The sequence below is a fragment of the Oncorhynchus nerka genome, linkage group LG1 (assembly GCF_034236695.1).
Source record: "Oncorhynchus nerka isolate Pitt River linkage group LG1, Oner_Uvic_2.0, whole genome shotgun sequence".
NCBI classification, from domain to species: Eukaryota; Metazoa; Chordata; class Actinopteri; order Salmoniformes; family Salmonidae; genus Oncorhynchus; species Oncorhynchus nerka.
In genome coordinates, this window is record NC_088396.1 from 35,482,839 (window position 1) to 35,502,335 (window position 19,497).

The 19,497-nt window shown below is 42.6% G+C and overlaps 1 protein-coding gene across 1 annotated transcript in view; it reads right to left on the reverse strand.

Annotated features, from left to right (window-relative positions):
• LOC115113735 (receptor tyrosine-protein kinase erbB-4-like) overlaps positions 1-19,497 on the reverse strand; it is a 305,373-nt gene that overhangs the window by 82,392 nt on the left and 203,484 nt on the right. Inside the window, exons 15-16 of the mRNA XM_065013396.1 lie at positions 14,716-14,870; positions 7,816-7,860 (exon numbers count right to left, since the gene is read on the reverse strand). Of these exons, the coding sequence (XP_064869468.1) occupies positions 7,816-7,860; positions 14,716-14,870 (200 nt within the window). The remainder of the gene's footprint in view (positions 1-7,815; positions 7,861-14,715; positions 14,871-19,497) is intronic.

Here is a 19,497-nt window from a genome sequence, read left to right on the forward strand (position 1 = left end):
CAAACAATAGTATGCAAGTATAAACACCATGGGACCACGCAGCCATCATTCGGCTCACTAAGGAGACGCGTTCTGTCTCCTAGAGATGAACATACTTGTGTGCGAAAGTTGCAAATCAATCCCAGAACGATAGCAAAGGACCTTATGAAGATGCTAGAGGAAACAGGTACAAAAGTATCTATATCCACAGTAAAACGAGTCCTATATCGACATAACCTGAAAGGTCGCTCAGCAAGGAAGAAGCCACTGCTCCAAAACCGCCATAAAAAAAGCCAGGCTACAGTCTGCAAGTGTACATGGGGACAAAGATCGTACTTTTTGGAGAAATGTCCTCTGGTCTGATGAAACAATAATTGAACTATTTGGCCATAATGACCATCGTTATGTTTGGAGGAAAAAGGGGGAGGCTTGCGAGCCAAAGAATACCATCCCAACCGTGAAGCACGGGGATGGCAGCATCATGTTGTGGGGGTGCTTTTCTGCAGGAGGCACTGGTGCACTTCACAAAATAGATGGCATCATGAGGTAAGAAAACTATGTGGATATATTGAAGCAACATCTCAAGACATCAGACAAGTTAAAGCTTGGTCGCAAATGGGTCTTCCAAATCGACAATGACCCCAAGCATACTTCCAAAGTGGCAAAATGGCTTAAGGACAACAAAGTCAAGGTATTGGAGTGGCCATCACAAAGCCCTGACCTAAATCCTATAGAACATTTGTGGGCAGAACTGAAAGAGTGTGTGTGAGCAAGGAGGCCTACAAACCTGACTCAGTTACACCAGCTCTGTCAGGAGAGATGGGCCAAAATTCACCCAAATTATTGTGGGAAGCTTGATGAAGGCTACCTGAAACATTTGATCCAAGTTCAACAATTTAAAGGCAATTCTCCCAAGTACTAATTGAGTGTATGTAAACTTCTGGGAATGTGATGAAAGGATTGAAAGCTGAAATAAATAAATATCTCTACTGTTAATCTAACATTTCACATTTTTTAAATAAAGTGTTGATCCTAACTGACCTAAGACAGGGAATTTTTACTGGTATAAAATGTCAGGAATTGTGAAAAACTGAGTTTAAATGTATTTGGCTAAGGTGTATGTTAACTTCCGACTTCAACTGTATGTCCGACCTCAGAGGCTTTGTCTTCTCAACATTGGCCCCAAGTAATTATAAGCAATTATAAGCAATTATAAGCTGCCTTTCTATTATGCTCAGTTAAACCATAACTTCTCTAAAACATGTTCGAAAGCCACTTCACCAACTTGGCATGCTACAATCAGTCACATAGTTCTATCAGGGTATTCTCTGTTACTCTGCTGTCAACATACTGTATATACAGCTTTTCCCCTCAAAGCCTAGGAACTTTATCTGTTTACTAGCACTTCTCCTCATCCACCTTCACCTCTCTTCCTCCTCACCCCATCTTCACCCCACAGCCTCTCCCTGTCTCCCATCATCAGCTCACCCTGACATTCTCCCCTCATTGCCTCAGATAGAAGAGAAGTGGATCAGATAGTAGAGTAGTGAATCAGATAGAAGAGCATTGAATCACATAGAGTACTGAAACATATAGTAGGAGTGCAACAACTAGAGTGTAGTGAATCAGATAGAAGAGTAGTAAATCAGATCGTCAGATAGTAGAGTAGTGGATCAGTGGAGAGTGAGACCTAGGCTACTGCAGGCTCTTCTGTGGCTCAAATGGCAACATATTCCCTATATAGTGACCATAAAGCTCTGGTCAAAAGTAGGGCACTATATAGGGAATAGTGGCATTTGAGATGCAGCTTGGAATGAATTAGCAGTCATTACTGTCTCTCTCTCTCAGCTCTTACACAGCTCCATTCAGCTCAGCTCAGCTCTGCCTTGAGATCAGGATGCTTTGGCCAAGTAGTGTGTTTTTACACTATGCCTTTGTTTCGGCCTTCATTTTTAAGCCAATTTGGCATCTCTCTTCTGTGCCGTTTCTTTCTAAGCATAGTCCTATAGGGGGAAGCTGTTCTATTAGGACTTTTGAATTATGTGTTCTGTCCCTCTGTTCTCTTCTGTTCTTCCTTTTTGTTTCCTCTCACTATCTCAACCCATCTCAATTGGGTTGAGGTCGGGTAATTGTAGATGCCAGGTCATCTTATGCAGCACTCCATCACTCTCCTTTGTCAAATAGCCCTTACACAGCCTAGAGGTGTGTTTTGGGTCATTGTCCTGTTGAAAAATCGGATGGGATGGGGTATTGCTGCAGAATGCTGCGGTAGCCATGCTGGGTAAATGTGCCTTGAATTCTAAATAAATCACAGACAGTGTCACCAGCAAAGCACCACACACCATCTCACCTCCTCCTCCATGCTTCATGGTGGGAACCACACACACGGAGATCATCTGTTCACCTACTCTGCGTCTCACAAAGACATGGCGGTGGGAACCACACACACGGAGATCATCATCTGTTCACAAAGACATGGCGGTGGGAACCACACACACGGAGATCATCTGTTCACCTACTCTGCGTCTCACAAAGACATGGCGGTGGGAACCACACACACGGAGATCATCTGTTCACCTACTCTGCGTCTCACAAAGACATGGCGGTGGGAACCACACACACGGAGATCATCTGTTCACCTACTCTGCGTCTCACAAAGACATGGTGGTGGGAACCACACACACGGAGATCATCTGTTCACCTACTCTGCGTCTCATAAAGACATGGCGGTGGGAACCACACACACGGAGATCATCTGTTCACCTACTCTGCGTCTCACAAAGACATGGCGGTTGGAAACAAAAATCTCACATTTGGACTCATCAGACCAAAGGACAGTTTTCCACTAGTCTAATGTCCATTTCTCGTGTTTCTTGGCCCTAGCAAGTCTCTCTTATTGGTGTGCTTTAGTATTGGTGCTAAAATAGTTGTAGGCTTTTCATTCAAATCCTACTGCTTCTAACTTCAATATACTCTTGAAATAAATAAGACCTACACCACTTTTAATAGCACATTACTCAACACTAGTGAGACTCATGTCGCCTACAGTATATTGAAAAATATAACGTGACTCTCCACCAAGAATTACATATAGAGGATTGGAGGATTCTAAATTAAAACCAGAAGCTGCCTCATGGGTCTTCCAGTGGCGGCCGACACCGGTATCGAACCTGCATCAGCCAGTTAAGTTATTTTATATATTCTAGGCTCCGAAGAAATAGACTCAAATGAAGCCGTCTTGTTGTTTGTAAAGTCCAATTAAAATGAAGATTATTGTTGAAATGAATTGCTCGACTGGTGTAGATTTTCTCCATCTGTTGGTGTGCAACACTTGAATAACAAGTTAGCTATATTTCCAGCACCAGCCACTGTTCACCTCCTATTGATTGAGCTGTGGTTGCCAACAGTTATTTTATGTAACCTTTTTTTAACTAGGCAAGTCAGGTAGGAACAAATTCTTATTGACAATGACGGCCTAAACCTAATGTCGCTGAGCTAATTGTGTGCCGCCCTATGGCATTCCCAGTCACGGTCGGATGTGAAACAGCCTGTATTCGAACCAGGGACCGTAGTAATGCCTCTTGCACTGAGATGCAGTGCCTTAGAAAGGTCGAAAATAAATTATTTGTTGCACGTTGGGGAGGGGGATTTTTGGCACCTAGCTAGGCTATTTGACAATTCTTTAGTAAAGGTTGAATAGTCTTTTGTTCAGCTAATAGCCCATCCTAGAAAAGTCGGTCCCTCTTCTTGTTCGGGCGGTGTTCGGCGGTCGACGTCACCGGCCTTCTAGCCATCACTGATCTGTTTTTCATTTTCCATTGGTTTTGTCTTGTCTTCCTTCACACCTGGTTCCAATCCCATCAATTACACGTTGTGTATTTAACCCTCTTTTTCCCCTCATGTCCTTGTCGGAGATTGTTTTATTGTATGTTTATTGTATTGTATGTTATGTGCAGGTCGTGTGACGGGTTTTGTACCCACTTATATTATTTATTTTTTGTATATTTTGGTTTTTGGAGTTTTATGAGCACTTATTAAACGACTCCGTTTATACCAAGTAATTTTTTCTGCGCCTGATTTGCCTGCCACCGACACGTATCCATTACAAGTTGGCAGAATTCACAGTCTGCTACAGTAAGTACGCTTGTGAAAAACAAAATGCCTCCAGCTGTCGAAACACAGAATATCTAAGGGGCTTTTATATAATTATAATGTGGGGTTAATAATAATAATAATACTTTTTCCCCTTGTTATTTAGACCGGATTGTTACTCCCATCTCGTTCCTCGCTCTGTTCCACACCTCATTGTCCGCCTGAGTGCCTCGCTTGTTTGTGTGCTGGCAAGATATGGCAGCAACTTTGATTGTGCGTCAAATTCAGCATATCAAGTTTGTATGAAGGTCTGGTTATTCACAGGCAAATAGTAATATGCTCTAAACCGCTCTGGTGACAAATTAACTTTGCTGCTCTGTTTTCAATTGTCCACATGGCTGGGAGAACCTATTCAAGTAAGCAAATACATTTCCAAAATTTTAAGAAAAACAATTTATTAGCTTCAGTAACTAGCTACAGTGCATTTTAACTCAAATGAGCTGCCAACGTAGCTAGCTAGTTTACATACAGTATAGACCGCTAGCTAAGTTAATTATATTTGACTAGCTACCTCACTTCATATTAGCTATCTATCTTGATATATTTAACACTGTAAAATACATGTGTAGCTAGCTAACAGCCATGGATGAGGGTGCAAGGATAGCAGGCCCAGCTGTCAAAGTGAGAGTGGGATATTCTGGATAGAGCAGGTGTGTAGTTCCAGTCTTTAAAAGTGAGGACAGAGAACACGATATTCAGTGCTGTCTAATTTGAGTATTGTAACGGTCTGAGTGTAGTGGGTGAGGAGTCAGGCGCAGGAAGCAGAGAGTTCAGGGGAGTGCTATTTTAATGCACAGAGAAACGGCGAACATAAGCCAACCCTCACGAAAACACAGGGCGTAATGAACAAACAAATGGCCCAAACAGGGGGACTTAAACTGTCCAGAAAAACCCACAAAATGGGAAAACACAAAACCCATAGACGTGAAGTACACCAAACAGACGGTCACAATAATTAATCCCGCACAAGGAACCAGGCGGGCCGGCTGACTAATAAAGCCTTACTACTAACTACCTAACTCAAAACAGGTGCACTCAATAAACACATAAGGGGGGAATAATCATTGGCAGCTAGTAGGCCGGCGACAACGACCACCGAGCGCCACCCGAACGGGAAGGGGAGTGTCCTTCGGTCGGAGTTGTGACAAGTATAATGAAGTCTGTTTTCTTGTGAGGTTTTCTGTCCTTGGATACAGAGAGCTTAGAAAGCCTGTCTGCAGATAAAGAGGTCCCAATGAAGAGCAGCGGTTCTCAGTCCTGGTCCTGGGGACTTAAAGGGGGGGCACATCTTTGTTTATGCCTTAGCAATACACAGCGGATTCAAATGATCAAGTCATCAAGCTTCAAGTGGTATTTATGTATTCATTTGTGACGCAATCCTTGATATGATCCTGCTATTGTCACATGCTACACATGCACCTATCTATCCAATGTTATGATTTGTTATAAGGAATATTATACTTTAGTAATTCCAAATGATCTGGTAATGTAAAAGTCTTATAATTACATGTTATATTGTTTGTCCTCATGTGTCTGTTTTTGAGCATAAAGAACCACTTAGTGTGGACACCAGGTGAGACTACACACACAGATTCCTGGTGAACACTCTCTTTCACCACCTTATTTCCTCAATAAGTCTCTTTCACTTCATCCTTCTCCCTAAATCCTCTAGGTTATATCAGCTGTGTTGGTGAACCCCTCCCACATCTGAACTAGCTGACAGAGGGCACAGCATGATCATAGGTGAGAGGTCACTTGGTCGGGTCAACAGAAGTATTATTAAAGAGGTGCTTTACATTGAAATATAGAGATATAGTAGTCCCAGAGTTAATGATCCAAGGTCAGTTTTGTATTTCACCTCATGATGATTATGATGCCTGACAGTGTTAGAATTTAAGAAACAAAGCTTAATCATGCTCTCTCTCTCTATTCATCTGTCTCTCGTCTGCAGGTATGTGTTGATGTGAGAGCGGAAGCCAGTCCCGTCATCGCCACAGATAACCTTCGGGCCAACTGGGGGCCCAGGGCTGGTTAAGAGACACCGCTAGAGACACTATGTAATGGTGATGAACTGAGAGAATATTAGGGTTGGTCATTCATTAGTCATATGCTGTCTTCCCGGCTCTTCTGCTCTTACCTCTTTCCCTTGGTCTTTTACACCCCTCTCCCCACCGCTTTCTTTCATTTTTTTTAGAATGTACATCGTATGTGCAGTGAAGTACAGATTGAACTTGTATTTATAACATAATATTATAATATTTATAATGCATGTATTATCTATTTATAACACCTGGATAATGAACTTTCAATATAGCGTTTCACATTCTCCACTGGTTGAAATGAAGTATCTCATTGAAATACTATACCTACTGTATCCTGTGTCCTCAGATAGATGGAGGTAGATATGCATAGGAAGTGTAGTGTACTGTTTATTTTCTGTATATATGAATTACAAATTAGCCTTTACTTAAATCATGGTTCTAGTCTATTGCATAGTTACAATGTGGAATTATTGATGTCCCAGGAGCAGGAGTGGTAAACACTGTTGAATTGTATAACTGTAATACATACATGTAGACACAGCATCATTCAAAGAATGGAGTTTGATACACCTGGTATTGGATATGACTGAAAAAGAATGTCTCTCAGAGATTCATACCAGAACCGCACCTTTATTTGCCAAGGAAGAGTACATGATCAGTGAATATATTTAATGTACAGGCTGCAATGTGTGGATCTCCTGTGTGGTAATAACTACATGTATATACGACTTTCATCCTTGGCACAATAAAGTTATTATATTCTACTCAATCCATAGGCTTCATAATGCCATTCAGACACATCCATAGGCACAGTTATTTTAACCACCAATACACAATAAGCAAGTACATAGTTAGCTAGCTATGTTACTTCAGCTGCATTGCACGGAAAATATAAGCAAGGCATGCTAACACAATTGTACATTCAATTTGCAGGAAATGCTTTAGCCTGCTAGATTCTTACATCCACTGTTTCAATAGATAGCCTCGTTTTCTCAGTCCCAAAACATGAATTACAATTTCATACTCATGTCATAACACTAGCTAGCTAGTCAGCAAACTGGCTAAATAGTGATTTCTGTAAATTAACTGTATGACAAATGCACAATCGTGTCTCTAACATTCCACTCAAATGCACATTTTTTGCTTGACTAATGTCATAATTACTTACATTTGATTCCACCTTAATGTTTTGTCAGCCATCTTTGCTGAAGTCACCTGTGACTGATGGCCCGTGTCAAATTAGTTATTGGAACCACTATGATTGGTGATAAAAACCTTGGGACTCAAATGCATAATTAGTGTTCTACCTCCCCCTTGTGGTGGTCTGGAGCAATGAAGCCGTGACGCTGGGTACCTTTTGATCCTGCGATGTAAGCTCGCAACTTTTAAAGGAGGAACCACTGTAGCAATAAATATAAGCCTTGCTCAGTGGGAACAGTTGGTTGTCATTACATTTTCTGCTGGGGAGAAGTGTGTGTGTGTGTCATCTTTTTACTATTGAGCCCTCGTCAAAGATACATTTAAATGCATAAACTTGTACATTCAAATGGCAAATAAATCAAAGTTGAACTTGTGTCTGTGTATGCAGTCTGTCCTGGGGACAGAGAAGGAAGTGACAGTAGGGATTTGAAGAGATATTTACCTGTCCATCATGCCAATACAGTCCTGCAGTCTGGGTCCAATACACCTGGATGAGGGAAAGGAACAGAGTTAATGAAGCAACAGAATAAATCAGTCAGTCATCCATTCGATCACAATCAATCAATTACTCGACTGGACATTGGCCTTGAGTGTCTGTCAACAGACAAAAACAGTCATGTCAGTCCCAGAGATGAAGGGGCACGTTCGGGAGTCAGGACACTGCATGGTGAGGCTATTTGTTAAGAGGGGAGAGGGAAAGGAATGGTAACAGAGAATCTCTGAATCTATTTCAATCTGTCTGAACTGAAGGACTGCCTGGGATAGTGTCAAGATGGCATTTCCACTGCATTGTGTTTTTTAACAACGTCGTTATGTGTACATGGAGCAGTGAGCTGCCAGCCTGCCGCTCAGCAGGAAATAGAACAAAGACGTGACGAGGCCCGGTGAACTGACACTGCAATACCAAAAGATATCTGCCCCTTTCTGCAGCTGAAAATTATAATCGTAGTTTTAACAGCACTCAAAGAGCAGATGGAGAGTGGAATTTCTCTCTCTCTCTTTTGCTCTCTTTCTCTGTGTCCCTGTCTCCCTCTCTCATGCTCTGCCTATCTCTCATATATATATATATTTGTCTCTATTTCTTTGAAGTAAACAATAAACAAAAGTGAGAAGAAACAAAAAACAAAGGTTTCAAAAGGATTAAGCCATTACAAATATTATATTATCAGATAATGTTTTTAACAATGTGCACAAAGCTGTAGTATGAATATGTTTGTGCGCCATTGGTTACCTCGTTTGCACATTGCGGTATTTCATCTAACAGATATGGGTGTTTATCAATGTTTGATTAATTTCCTAATTCTTTATAGGTCGGTGTGATCTGTGGACAATACAGTATGCGTCTCTGAAATGGTCATACCTTTAGCAGGAAGTAAGGAAGTGCATCTCAGTTTCCACTTCAGATCTGCCTATGGCGGCCTCGCTTAATAGCAAGGAAGTTAATGTAAATAGTCTGGACATAGTCAAGGATTTTCCTAATTTTGGTTCTATCCCAGTGGTCAGGTATTCTGCCACTGTGTATTCTCTGTTTAGGGTCAGACAACTTTCCAGTTTGCTAAATTTTTTGGTTGATTCTTCCAGTGTATCAAATAGTTATATTTGTGTGTTCTTATAATTAAGTCTGATTGTGTTGCTGTCCTGGGGCTCTGTGGGGTCTGTTTGTGCTTGTGAACAGAGCCTCAGAACAAGATGGCTGAGGGGACTCTTCGCTAGGTTAATCTGTAGATGAGGGCTTTGTGTTGGAATGTGTGGGCATCACTTCCTTTTAGGTGGTTGTAGAATTAAACAGCTTTTTTCTTGATTTTGATAATTAGCAGGTATAGTCCTAATTCTGCTCTGCCTGCATTTGGAGTTTTGCATTGTACATGAAGGATATTTTTGCTGAATTCTGCATGCAGTCTCAATTGGGTGGTGGGTGGACTCCAGACGTCACAACGTTAGAGAGCAATGGGTTCTATAACTGATTTAAGGATTTTTAGCCAGATCCTAATTGGAATGTCAATTTTTATAATTATTTTGATGGCATAGAAATCCCTTCTTGCCTTGTCTCTTGGTTCGCAGCTTTGTGGAAGTAACCAGTGGTGCTGATGTTTAAGCCGAGATAGGTATAATTCTTTGTGTGCTCTAGGGCAACGGTGTGTAGATAGAATTTGTATTTGTTGTCCTGGCAACTGGTCTTTTTTTGGGACACCATTATTTTTGTGTTTCTGAGATTTACCATCAGGGTGCAGGTTTGACACAATCTGTGCAGGCAAAGAAAACAGGCCCTCCTTGGTTGGAGATAGAAGCACCAGATCATCTGCAAACAGTAACCATTTTACTTCAGAGTCTATTAGGGTGAGGCCGGGCGCTGCAGACTGTGTTAGTGCCCTCGCCAATTCTTTGATAGATATGTTGTAGAGGGTGGGGCTCAAGCTGCAGACTGTGTTAGTGCCCTCGCCAATTCTTTGATAGATATGTTGTAGAGGGTGGGGCTCAAGCTGCAGACTGTGTTAGTGCTCTCCCCAATTCTTTGATAGATATGTTGTAGAGGGTGGGGCTCAAGCTGCAGACTGTGTTAGTGCTCTCCCCAAATCTTTGATAGATATGTTGTAGAGGGTGGGGCTCAAGCTGCAGACTGTGTTAGTGCCCTCCCCAATTCTTTGATAGATATGTTGTAGAGGGTGGGGCTCAAGCTGCAGACTGTGTTAGTGCCCTCCCCAATTCTTTGATAGATATGTTGTAGAGGGTGGGGCTCAAGCTGCAGACTGTGTTAGTGCCCTCCCCAATTCTTTGATAGATATGTTGTAGAGGGTGGGGCTCAAGCTGCAGACTGTGTTAGTGCCCTCCCCAATTCTTTGATAGATATGTTGTAGAGGGTGGGGCTCAAGCTGCAGACTGTGTTAGTGCCCTCCCCAATTCTTTGATAGATATGTTGTAGAGGGTGGGGCTCAAGCTGCAGACTGTCTTAGTGCCCTCCCCAATTCTTTGATAGATATGTTGTAGAGGGTGGGGCTCAAGCTGCAGACTTTGTTAGTGCCCTCCCCAATTCTTTGATAGATATGTTGTAGAGGGTGGGGCTCAAGCTGCAGACTGTGTTAGTGCCCTCGCCAATTCTTTGATAGATATGTTGTAGAGGGTGGGGCTCAAGCTGCAGACTGTGTTAGTGCCCTCGCCAATTCTTTGATAGATATGTTGTAGAGGGTGGGGCTCAAGCTGCAGACTGTGTTAGTGCTCTCCCCAATTCTTTGATAGATATGTTGTAGAGGGTGGGGCTCAAGCTGCAGACTGTGTTAGTGCTCTCCCCAAATCTTTGATAGATATGTTGTAGAGGGTGGGGTGTTAGTGCCCTCCCAATTCTTTGATAGATATGTTGTAGAGGGTGGGGCTCAAGCTGCAGACTGTGTTAGTGCCCTCCCCAATTCTTTGATAGATATGTTGTAGAGGGTGGGGCTCAAGCTGCAGACTGTGTTAGTGCCCTCCCCAATTCTTTGATAGATATGTTGTAGAGGGTGGGGCTCAAGCTGCAGACTGTGTTAGTGCCCTCCCCAATTCTTTGATAGATATGTTGTAGAGGGTGGGGCTCAAGCTGCAGACTGTGTTAGTGCCCTCCCAATTCTTTGATAGATATGTTGTAGAGGGTGGGGCTCAAGCTGCAGACTGTGTTAGTGCCCTCCCCAATTCTTTGATAGATATGTTGTAGAGGGTGGGGCTCAAGCTGCAGACTGTGTTACTGCCCTCGCCAATTCTTTGATAGATATGTTGTAGAGGGTGGGGCTCAAGCTGCAGACTGTGTTAGTGCCCTCCCCAATTCTTTGATAGATATGTTGTAGAGGGTGGGGCTCAAGCTGCAGACTGTGTTAGTGCCCTCCCCAATTCTTTGATAGATATGTTGTAGAGGGTGGGGCTCAAGCTGCAGACTGTGTTAGTGCCCTCCCCAATTCTTTGATAGATATGTTGTAGAGGGTGGGGCTCAAGCTGCAGACTGTCTTAGTGCCCTCCCCATTTGATAGATATGTTGTAGAGGGTGGGGCTCAAGCTGCAGACTGTCTTAGTGCCCTCCCCAATTCTTTGATAGATATGTTGTAGAGGGTGGGGCTCAAGCATTCTTGTCTCACCCCACAGCTCTGAGGAAACAAGTATGTGTGTTTATTGGCAATTTTAACTGCACATTTGTTGTTTGTAAAAAACGATTTTATAATCTTGTATGTTTTCTCCCCAACACCGCTTTCCATCAATTTGCTATAGCAGACCATGTCAAATTGAATCAAAAGATTTTTTGAAATCAACAAAGCATAAGAAGACTTTCCCTTTTTTTTTTTTTTTGTCAATTAGAGAGTGCAGGGTGTATTTGTGGCCTGTCGTCTGATATTTTGGTAAGAAGCCAATTTGACATTTGCTCAGGAAATGTTGGAGGCTGCTGTTGCAGAGGATCTTTCCATGGTTACTGTTGACGCAGATTCCACTGTAATTATTGGGGTCAAATTGGTCTTTGGGGTGATCAGAACTTGATTCCAAATGAGCTGAGGATAATTATGAAGAGTTTAAGTATAGCCAATTAGAATTTGTGATCTGTATATTTTATCATTTAGTTTAGTATATCATCAACACCACAGGCCTTTTTGGGCTGGAGGGTTTGTATTTTGTCCTGTAACTCATTCAATGTAATTAGGGGATCCAGTGTGTTCTGGTAGTCTTTAATATCTGATTCTAAGTTTTGCAAATGATCATGTAAATGTACATTTGTTTGCTCTTGTTATATGTTACAGTGCATTCAGAAAGTATTCACACCCCTTGACTTTTTTTAATTTTGTATTTTTTTACGCACAATACCCCACAATGTCAAAGTGGAATTATGCTTATCAACATTTTTACAAATGTATAAAACATTTGCTGAAATGTCTTGAGTCAATAAGTATTTAACCCCTTTGTTTTGGCTACCCTAAATATGTCCAGGAGTAAACATGTTCTTAACACGTCACATAATAAGTTGTATGGACTAATAATAATAAGGCTTAACATGATTTTTGAATGACTACCTCATCTCTGTACCCTGCACATACAATTATCTGTAAGGTCCCTCAGTTGAGCAGTGAATTTCAAACACAGATTCAACCACAAATACCAGGGAGGTTTTCCAATGCCTCGCAAAGATGGGCACCTATAGGTAGATGGGTATAAAAAAACAAATAACAGACATGGTGTCCTTCCTAACTCATTTTCTGGAGAAGAAGGAAACAACTCAGGGATTTATATCACCATGAGGCCAATGATGACTTTAAAACAGTTAGAGTTTGTGTATGTATGTGTATGTGATAGGAGAAAACTAAGGATGGATCCACAATACTAACCTAATGGACAGAGTGAAAAGAAGGAAGCCTATACAGAATAGAAATATTCCAAAAGATGCATCCTGTTGTCAACAAGGCACTAACGCAATACTACAAAAAAATGTGGGAAAGCAACTCACTTTTTGTCCTGAATTCAAAGTGTTACATGTGGTGGAAATCCAACTGAGTACCACTCTCCAATTTTCAAGCATAGTGGTGGCTGCACCATGTTATGGGTATGCTTGTAATCATTAAGGACTGGGGAGTTTTTCAGGATAAGACAGAAAAGGAGCTAATCACAGTCAAAATCCTAGAGGAAAACCTGGTTCAGTCTGCTTTCCAGCAGACACAGAGATGAATTGAACATTAAGCTGGACAATAACCTAAAACACAAGGCCAAATCTACACTGGAGTTGCTTACCAATAAGTCAGTGAATGTTCCTGAGTGGCCGAGTTACAGTTTTGACAAAACATTTACTGAACATCTATGGCAAGACCTGAAAATGGTTGTCTAGCAATGATCAACAATCGATTTAAAAGAGCTTGAAGCATTTTGAAAATAATAATTGGCAAGTGTTGCGCAATCCAGGTGTTGAAAGCTCTTAGAGACTTACCCAGAAAGACTCACAGCTGTAATCACTGCCACTGTTGTTTTGATGTAGTTGTATCTAGATGCGTGTCCCCCTGTGTGCTAAGAGAGTCAGGTTCTTGCCCATTTCTGGTGTTGAGGTCACCACAGACTAGTACATGTCCCTGTGCCTGGAAATTATTGATCTTGGTCTTCATTAATGTGTGGGGATTCTAGTGGTGGATATACAGTATGTAGCACACAGGAATACATCTTTCTCTGTTGAAATTATTTCCTTTTCATTTGTAGCCAAATGTAAAATGTTCCTATTTTGATTAATTTAATGGAGTGGGTTAAATCTGATCTATACCAAACTACCATACCCCCTGAGTCGCTTCCCTGTGTAACACTTGGTAGTTTAGTAGATGAGACTACCAGCTCTCTGTAACCTAGAGAGAAACCAGTGGGTCCATCTCCTTTATAACATGTTTTAGTAGATGAGACTACCAGCTCTCTGTAACCTAGAGGGAAACCAGTGGGTCCATCTCCTTTATAACATGTTTCTTGCAGGATGTACATTTCTGTACTTCTCATTTATTTTGTGAAGTCAGTTTTTGCTTTTTTAGGCCAAAAGCAAATGACTTCAGACCTTGTATATTCCAGAATGAGATAGTAAAAATGTTGTGTTCCATTGTGACGAGTGTTGTTATTTGTATGGTTTAGGCACCATGACAGTAGGTTTGAGCAAAGCATGATGAGCATCTGATACATGCCTCTTAGGTCAAAGGATGGGGCTTGGGTGGGTGTAGTGGTGAGGGTTGGGTTTGTTGCTCAGCTCACTGCCTGGGCATCTGTCTCTCTCTTTCTCTCGCACCAGGGTGTTTTGCAGTTCATGTGGGTGCGTGCATGGGTGCGTGCATGGGTGTGTGTGTTTCTATTATCCGTGTAGTCTACAGACACTGATAAACCTTGGCTGGATACGGGTTCATAGTTATGTGAGGTCAGCACCTAGAGGAGCATAGCAGTGTGTGTGCGTGTGTGCGTATGTGCGTACATTGCTAACATGCGTGCATCCGTGTGTGTGTGTGTGTGTGTGTACTTTCCCGGGCTTGCATTTGTGCTTTACTCTGCTACTGATGAATTCATAGTGTGTGTGTGTGTGTGTGTGTTGTGCAAAATTGTGATCCAGAGAGCTGTTGGGTTGTAAATGAAACAGAGAATGAACCAGATATTGTTTTCCTCTTGTTATAATGTTGAAATTGGCCTTACAGTGGGGATCAGTCTGCCCTTGTGTTGCCTGTTAGACAAAGGTATTGTAGAAGTAAATGAACAGTACTCTGTCCTCCTAGGATCATTCGTCATTCAGACTGCTGATGCGATACGCAACCATTCACACAACAATGCAAACGTGCACATGCTGCTGGGAGCCAAGACACAGACATACAGTATATAGAATTTAGCTCACCCCTGAGTGCAGTTGGAGTGACAGGGATGGCACTCGTTGTTGGCCTCGGCATATTTAAAGATGAAGCTGTTGGCCCCTTGAAGGCCGTCGGGACACTTCTCCACACAGTTAGGACCATCTTTAAAGTGGAGACACTTCACACAGTGATCCGGACCCTGAGAGAGACAGAGATAAAGTGAGGGAGAGACAGAGGGGAAGGAAGATAAATATTAGAGATGTGATAGTAATAGGAAATGAGAGCAAGCAAGGACAGGGGAGAAAGGAAGAGTGAGAGAAACAGAGAGATAACAGAGAGATATGAGACAGAGAGAGATAGAGAGAGAGAAAGAGGGATAAAGACGAGCGATATAATAGTAGAGGAGAGAAGATCGTGGGAGCGAGGAAAGGAGGAAGACGAGACGCATAAAACACCAGCAAGTAGAGCTGGAGATAATAACCATCCCTCACAGCACACACAATGACCATAACAATCAGCACAGACACGATTTATGAGGTTAATATGGGCTAGAAGAGGCAAGGGAAGGGAGGGGAGGGGCAGGGGAAGGGAGGGAGGGGAGGGGCAGGGGAGGGGAGGGAATAGAGGGAGGCAGGGATGAAGGGAGGCAGCTGAAGGGGCCTCACTGTATGGGTCTGTAAGGGTATCAATACAGGCATCAGAGAGAGCTCAACAGGGAACAATATCCCTTAAAGGGCAGAACAAAACAGAAATAAATACATATGCATCGTTATGTGGAGGCGTTTTGTGCAAATGTGCACATATGTACGAGTGGGTCTGAGAGGATGTGTGTGTAAGTGCTCGTGTGTGTGTACTGTAGGCATAAATATGCAAATTAAGTACCTTCACAGTTATAACAATGAAGCTGGTACTCAATTAGTTGTCTTATGAGTGTTATACCCATGGCGTTGAAAGGCAAAGGCTTTACTATAGCCAGTAACCTCATCTCACAGCCAAACTCATTTATTTGAGACTGCAGCAAACACAGTGCATCATGGTCTACCACAACATACTGCACCCCTGTTGCCAAAACACCCCCTGTAAACACATCTCTCTTATTGGGAAACAATCATGATGGCATGGCAATGACAGCTACTCTTCCTTAGTGATGTTGTCCATCGTTGTATCACTAGCTAGCGCCCAACAGTGTACACCATGCACATCATCCCCATGAGAGAGAGAGAGAGAGAGAGAGAGAGAGAGAGAGGGAGCGGGAGACAGAGCGAGAGAGGGAGAGGGAGGGAGGAGAGAGAGAGAGAGAGAGAGGAGCGGGAGACAGAGCGAGAGAGGGAGAGGGAGGGGAGAGAGTGAGAGAGCCAGAGAGAGAGAGAGAGAGAGAGAGAGAGAGAGAGGGAGCGGGAGACAGAGCGAGAGAGGGAGAGGGAGGGAGGGAGGGAGAGAGAGAGAGAGAGAGAGACAGACAGAGAGCGAGGGAGCGGGAGACAGAGCGAGAGACGGAGAGGGAGGGAGAGAGAGTGAGAGAGCCAGAGAGAGAGAGAGATTGACAGAGAAAGTGTGAGAGAGCGAGCGAGAGAGAAAAATTGCCCTCAGATTACACAGAACATAATTTTTTTAAATGTTGTGTGAACTCCCATCTATTAGGTTAAATACTACAGTGTGTCATCACAGCAGCAAGATGTGTGACCTGTTGTCACAAGAGGGTAGCCAGGGTTGTAAATACAACCCATTATTTACGTGTATTTATTTTCCCTTTTGTACTTAAAATATTTACACATTGTTACAACAGAACACAGCCCTAATATAACATTTGAAATGTCTCTATTATTTTGAAACTTGTGTGACTGTAATGTTTACTGTTAATTTCTGATTGTTTATTATCTATTTCACTTGCTTTGGCAATGTTTCTCATGCGAATAAAGCCCTTTGAATTGAATTGAGGGAGAGAGCAAGAGAGCTGCATGTTAATCAATTAGCAGGCTGTGACAGTCCATCTGGGCCAGAGGGGCCATCTGAACAACATATGGCCAGAGGAGAGCAGGAGGAGAGGAGGAGGAGAGCAGGAGGAGAGGCCAGGGAGTGGACACATGCTGAATCCAAAATCAAGCCTTACGTTAGCCTAGAAAAACATGGGTTCACGCATCATGGTAGAACTTAGCCTCTCTCTCTCAACCGCCTATCCTAAGTGTGACTGATATTATTACAAACTCAAAGCATAACAGGAGCACAATGTGGAATATAATGTCATTGCTATGGCTTCTGTTGTCATAACATGATTGATGTAATCCATTTGTTTACCTCCTGTACTCTCGTTTCCATCAGAGAATAACGCTAAGCCTGAACCTGACAGGTGGGAACAACAGTAAAGCAATAGGATCATGTATAGTAAGTAAGTCATGGTGCTAGATGCTACATAGCTTGCATCCTCACATTACACCTCATTCCCTATTTAGTCCCCATGGGCCCCTTTAAAAAGTAGCGCACTATATAGAGTACCATTTGGTAGGCAAACATATGTTCAGGAAGTTATTTCAACTTGATAATGGCTAGTAGACTGCATGCATGAGGCAAATGACTAACCCCAGTTCAGAGTTAGGTTTGAATGTAACATCTCAACATATCTCTCTTTCTATTTTAGATTGGCTCAGAGCAGGCCTATGAACATGACATACACTACATGGCCAATAGTGCGTGGACACCTGCTCGTCGAACATCTCATTCCAAAATCATGGGCATTAATATGGAGTTGGTTCTCCCTTTGCTGCTCTACTCTTCTGGGAAGGCTTTCCACTAGATGTTGGAACATTGCTGCAGGGACTTGCTTCCATTCAGCCACAAAAGCGTTAGTGAGGTCGACACTGATTTTGGGTGATTAGGCCTGACTCACAGGCCTGGCTCAGAGTCGGCATTCCAATTCATCCCAAAGGTTTTAGATTGGGTTGACGTCAGGGCTCTGTGCATGCCAGTCAAGTTCTTCCACACTGATCTCGACAAACCATCTCTTTATGGACCTCACTTTGTGCACAAGGACATTGTCATGCTGAAACAGGAAAGGGCCTTCCCCTAACTATTGCCACAAAGCTGGAAGCACAGAATTGTCTAGAATGTCATTGTATGCTGTAGCGTTAAGATTTCCCTTCACTGTAACTAAGAGGCCCGAACTATGAAAAACAGCCCCAGACCATTATTCTTCCTCCAAACCTTACATTTGGCACTATGCATTGGGGCAGGTAGCGTTCTCATGGCATTCGCCAAACCCAGATTCGTCCATCGGACTGCCAGATGGTGTAGCGTGAATCATCACTCCAGAGAACACATTTCCACTGATCCGGAGTCCAATGGCGGCGAGCTTTACACCACTCCAGCCGATGCTTGGCATTGCACCTTAGGCCTGTGTGCGGCTGCTCAGCCATTGAAACCCATTTGATGAAGCTCCCGACAAACAGTTATTGTGCTGACGTTGCTTCTAGAGGCAGTTTGGAACTTGGTAGTGAGTGTTGGAACCGACGACAGACAATTTTTATGCGCAACGGGCTGTAGCACTCTTCTGTGAGCTTGGATGGCCTACCCCTTTGCGGCTGAGCCGTTTCCACTTCACAATAACAGCACTTCCAGTTGACCGGGACAGATCTAGTAGGGTTGAAATTCTACGAACTGACTTGTTGGAACGGTGGCATCCTATGACGGTGCCACGTTGAAAGTAATTGAGTTCTTGAGGAAGGCCATTTTACTGCCAATGTCTGTCTATGGAGATTGCATGGCTGTGTGCTCAATTTTATACACCTGTCAGCAACGGGTGTGGTTGAAATAGTTGAATCCACTCATTTGAAGGGGTGTATCGCCATCTCTTTCTCTGTTTAATATTTACTAAGAGCACTGTGGACGAATGTTAACATCTCAACATATCACCAACTGTCTTTTTTAGATTGGCTAAGAGCAGGCCTATGAACATATCTCTCTCTCTCTCTCGCTCTCTGTTTTAGATTGGTTCATTGCAGGCCCATTACATTATCAGTTCTAATAAGGGAAGAGCCAAAGAATCAAACTCTGCACCAGCTAATCTAGCCTTAATAACAATGAGCACATACCCTGGTGTAACCCAAACACCTTGTGGTTCTTACTTTGGCCTGTCTGCTGTGAGAGAAAAATGACGTATTTACGTAAATTACGCATACCCTTACCCATAACTACTATTATGAATGTTGTTGCTATCTTTTGTCCAATTAACAATCACCTACAGAGCATTCAGAAAGAATTCAGACCCTTTCCCTTTTTCCACATTATGTTACTTTACAGCCTTATTCTAACATGGAACAAATTCATTTTTCCTCATCCATCTACACACAATAACCCATAACGACAAAGCGAAAACAGGCTTTTGGAATTTTAAGTAAAGGGTCTGAATACGAATGTAAATGTGATATTTTAGTTCTTGAGTTTTTTATACGTTTGCAAACATTTCTGAAAACTTGTTTTTGCTTTGTCATTATGGGGTATTGTGTGTAGATTGATGAGAAAAAATCTATATTTAATTCATTTTAGAATAAGGCTGTAACATGACAAAATGTGGAAAAAAGGGGTCTGAATACTTTCCGAATGCGCTGTATATTGGCAAACGCATTTAATTTAAAACTTCACATTTCTCTAGTAGGGCCCTATTGTTTATAAACAATTCCAGCAAAATGGTCGGTTTGGTCGGTGCCGATACATTTTGGTTTAGGTTGCTAGACGTTCATGTCATATGCCTAACAATCCAACCCGACCAACCTGCTGGCCAACCTGTCTGATTTGTCTCAATATTATACGACTCCACAGCGATGGAAGATAAG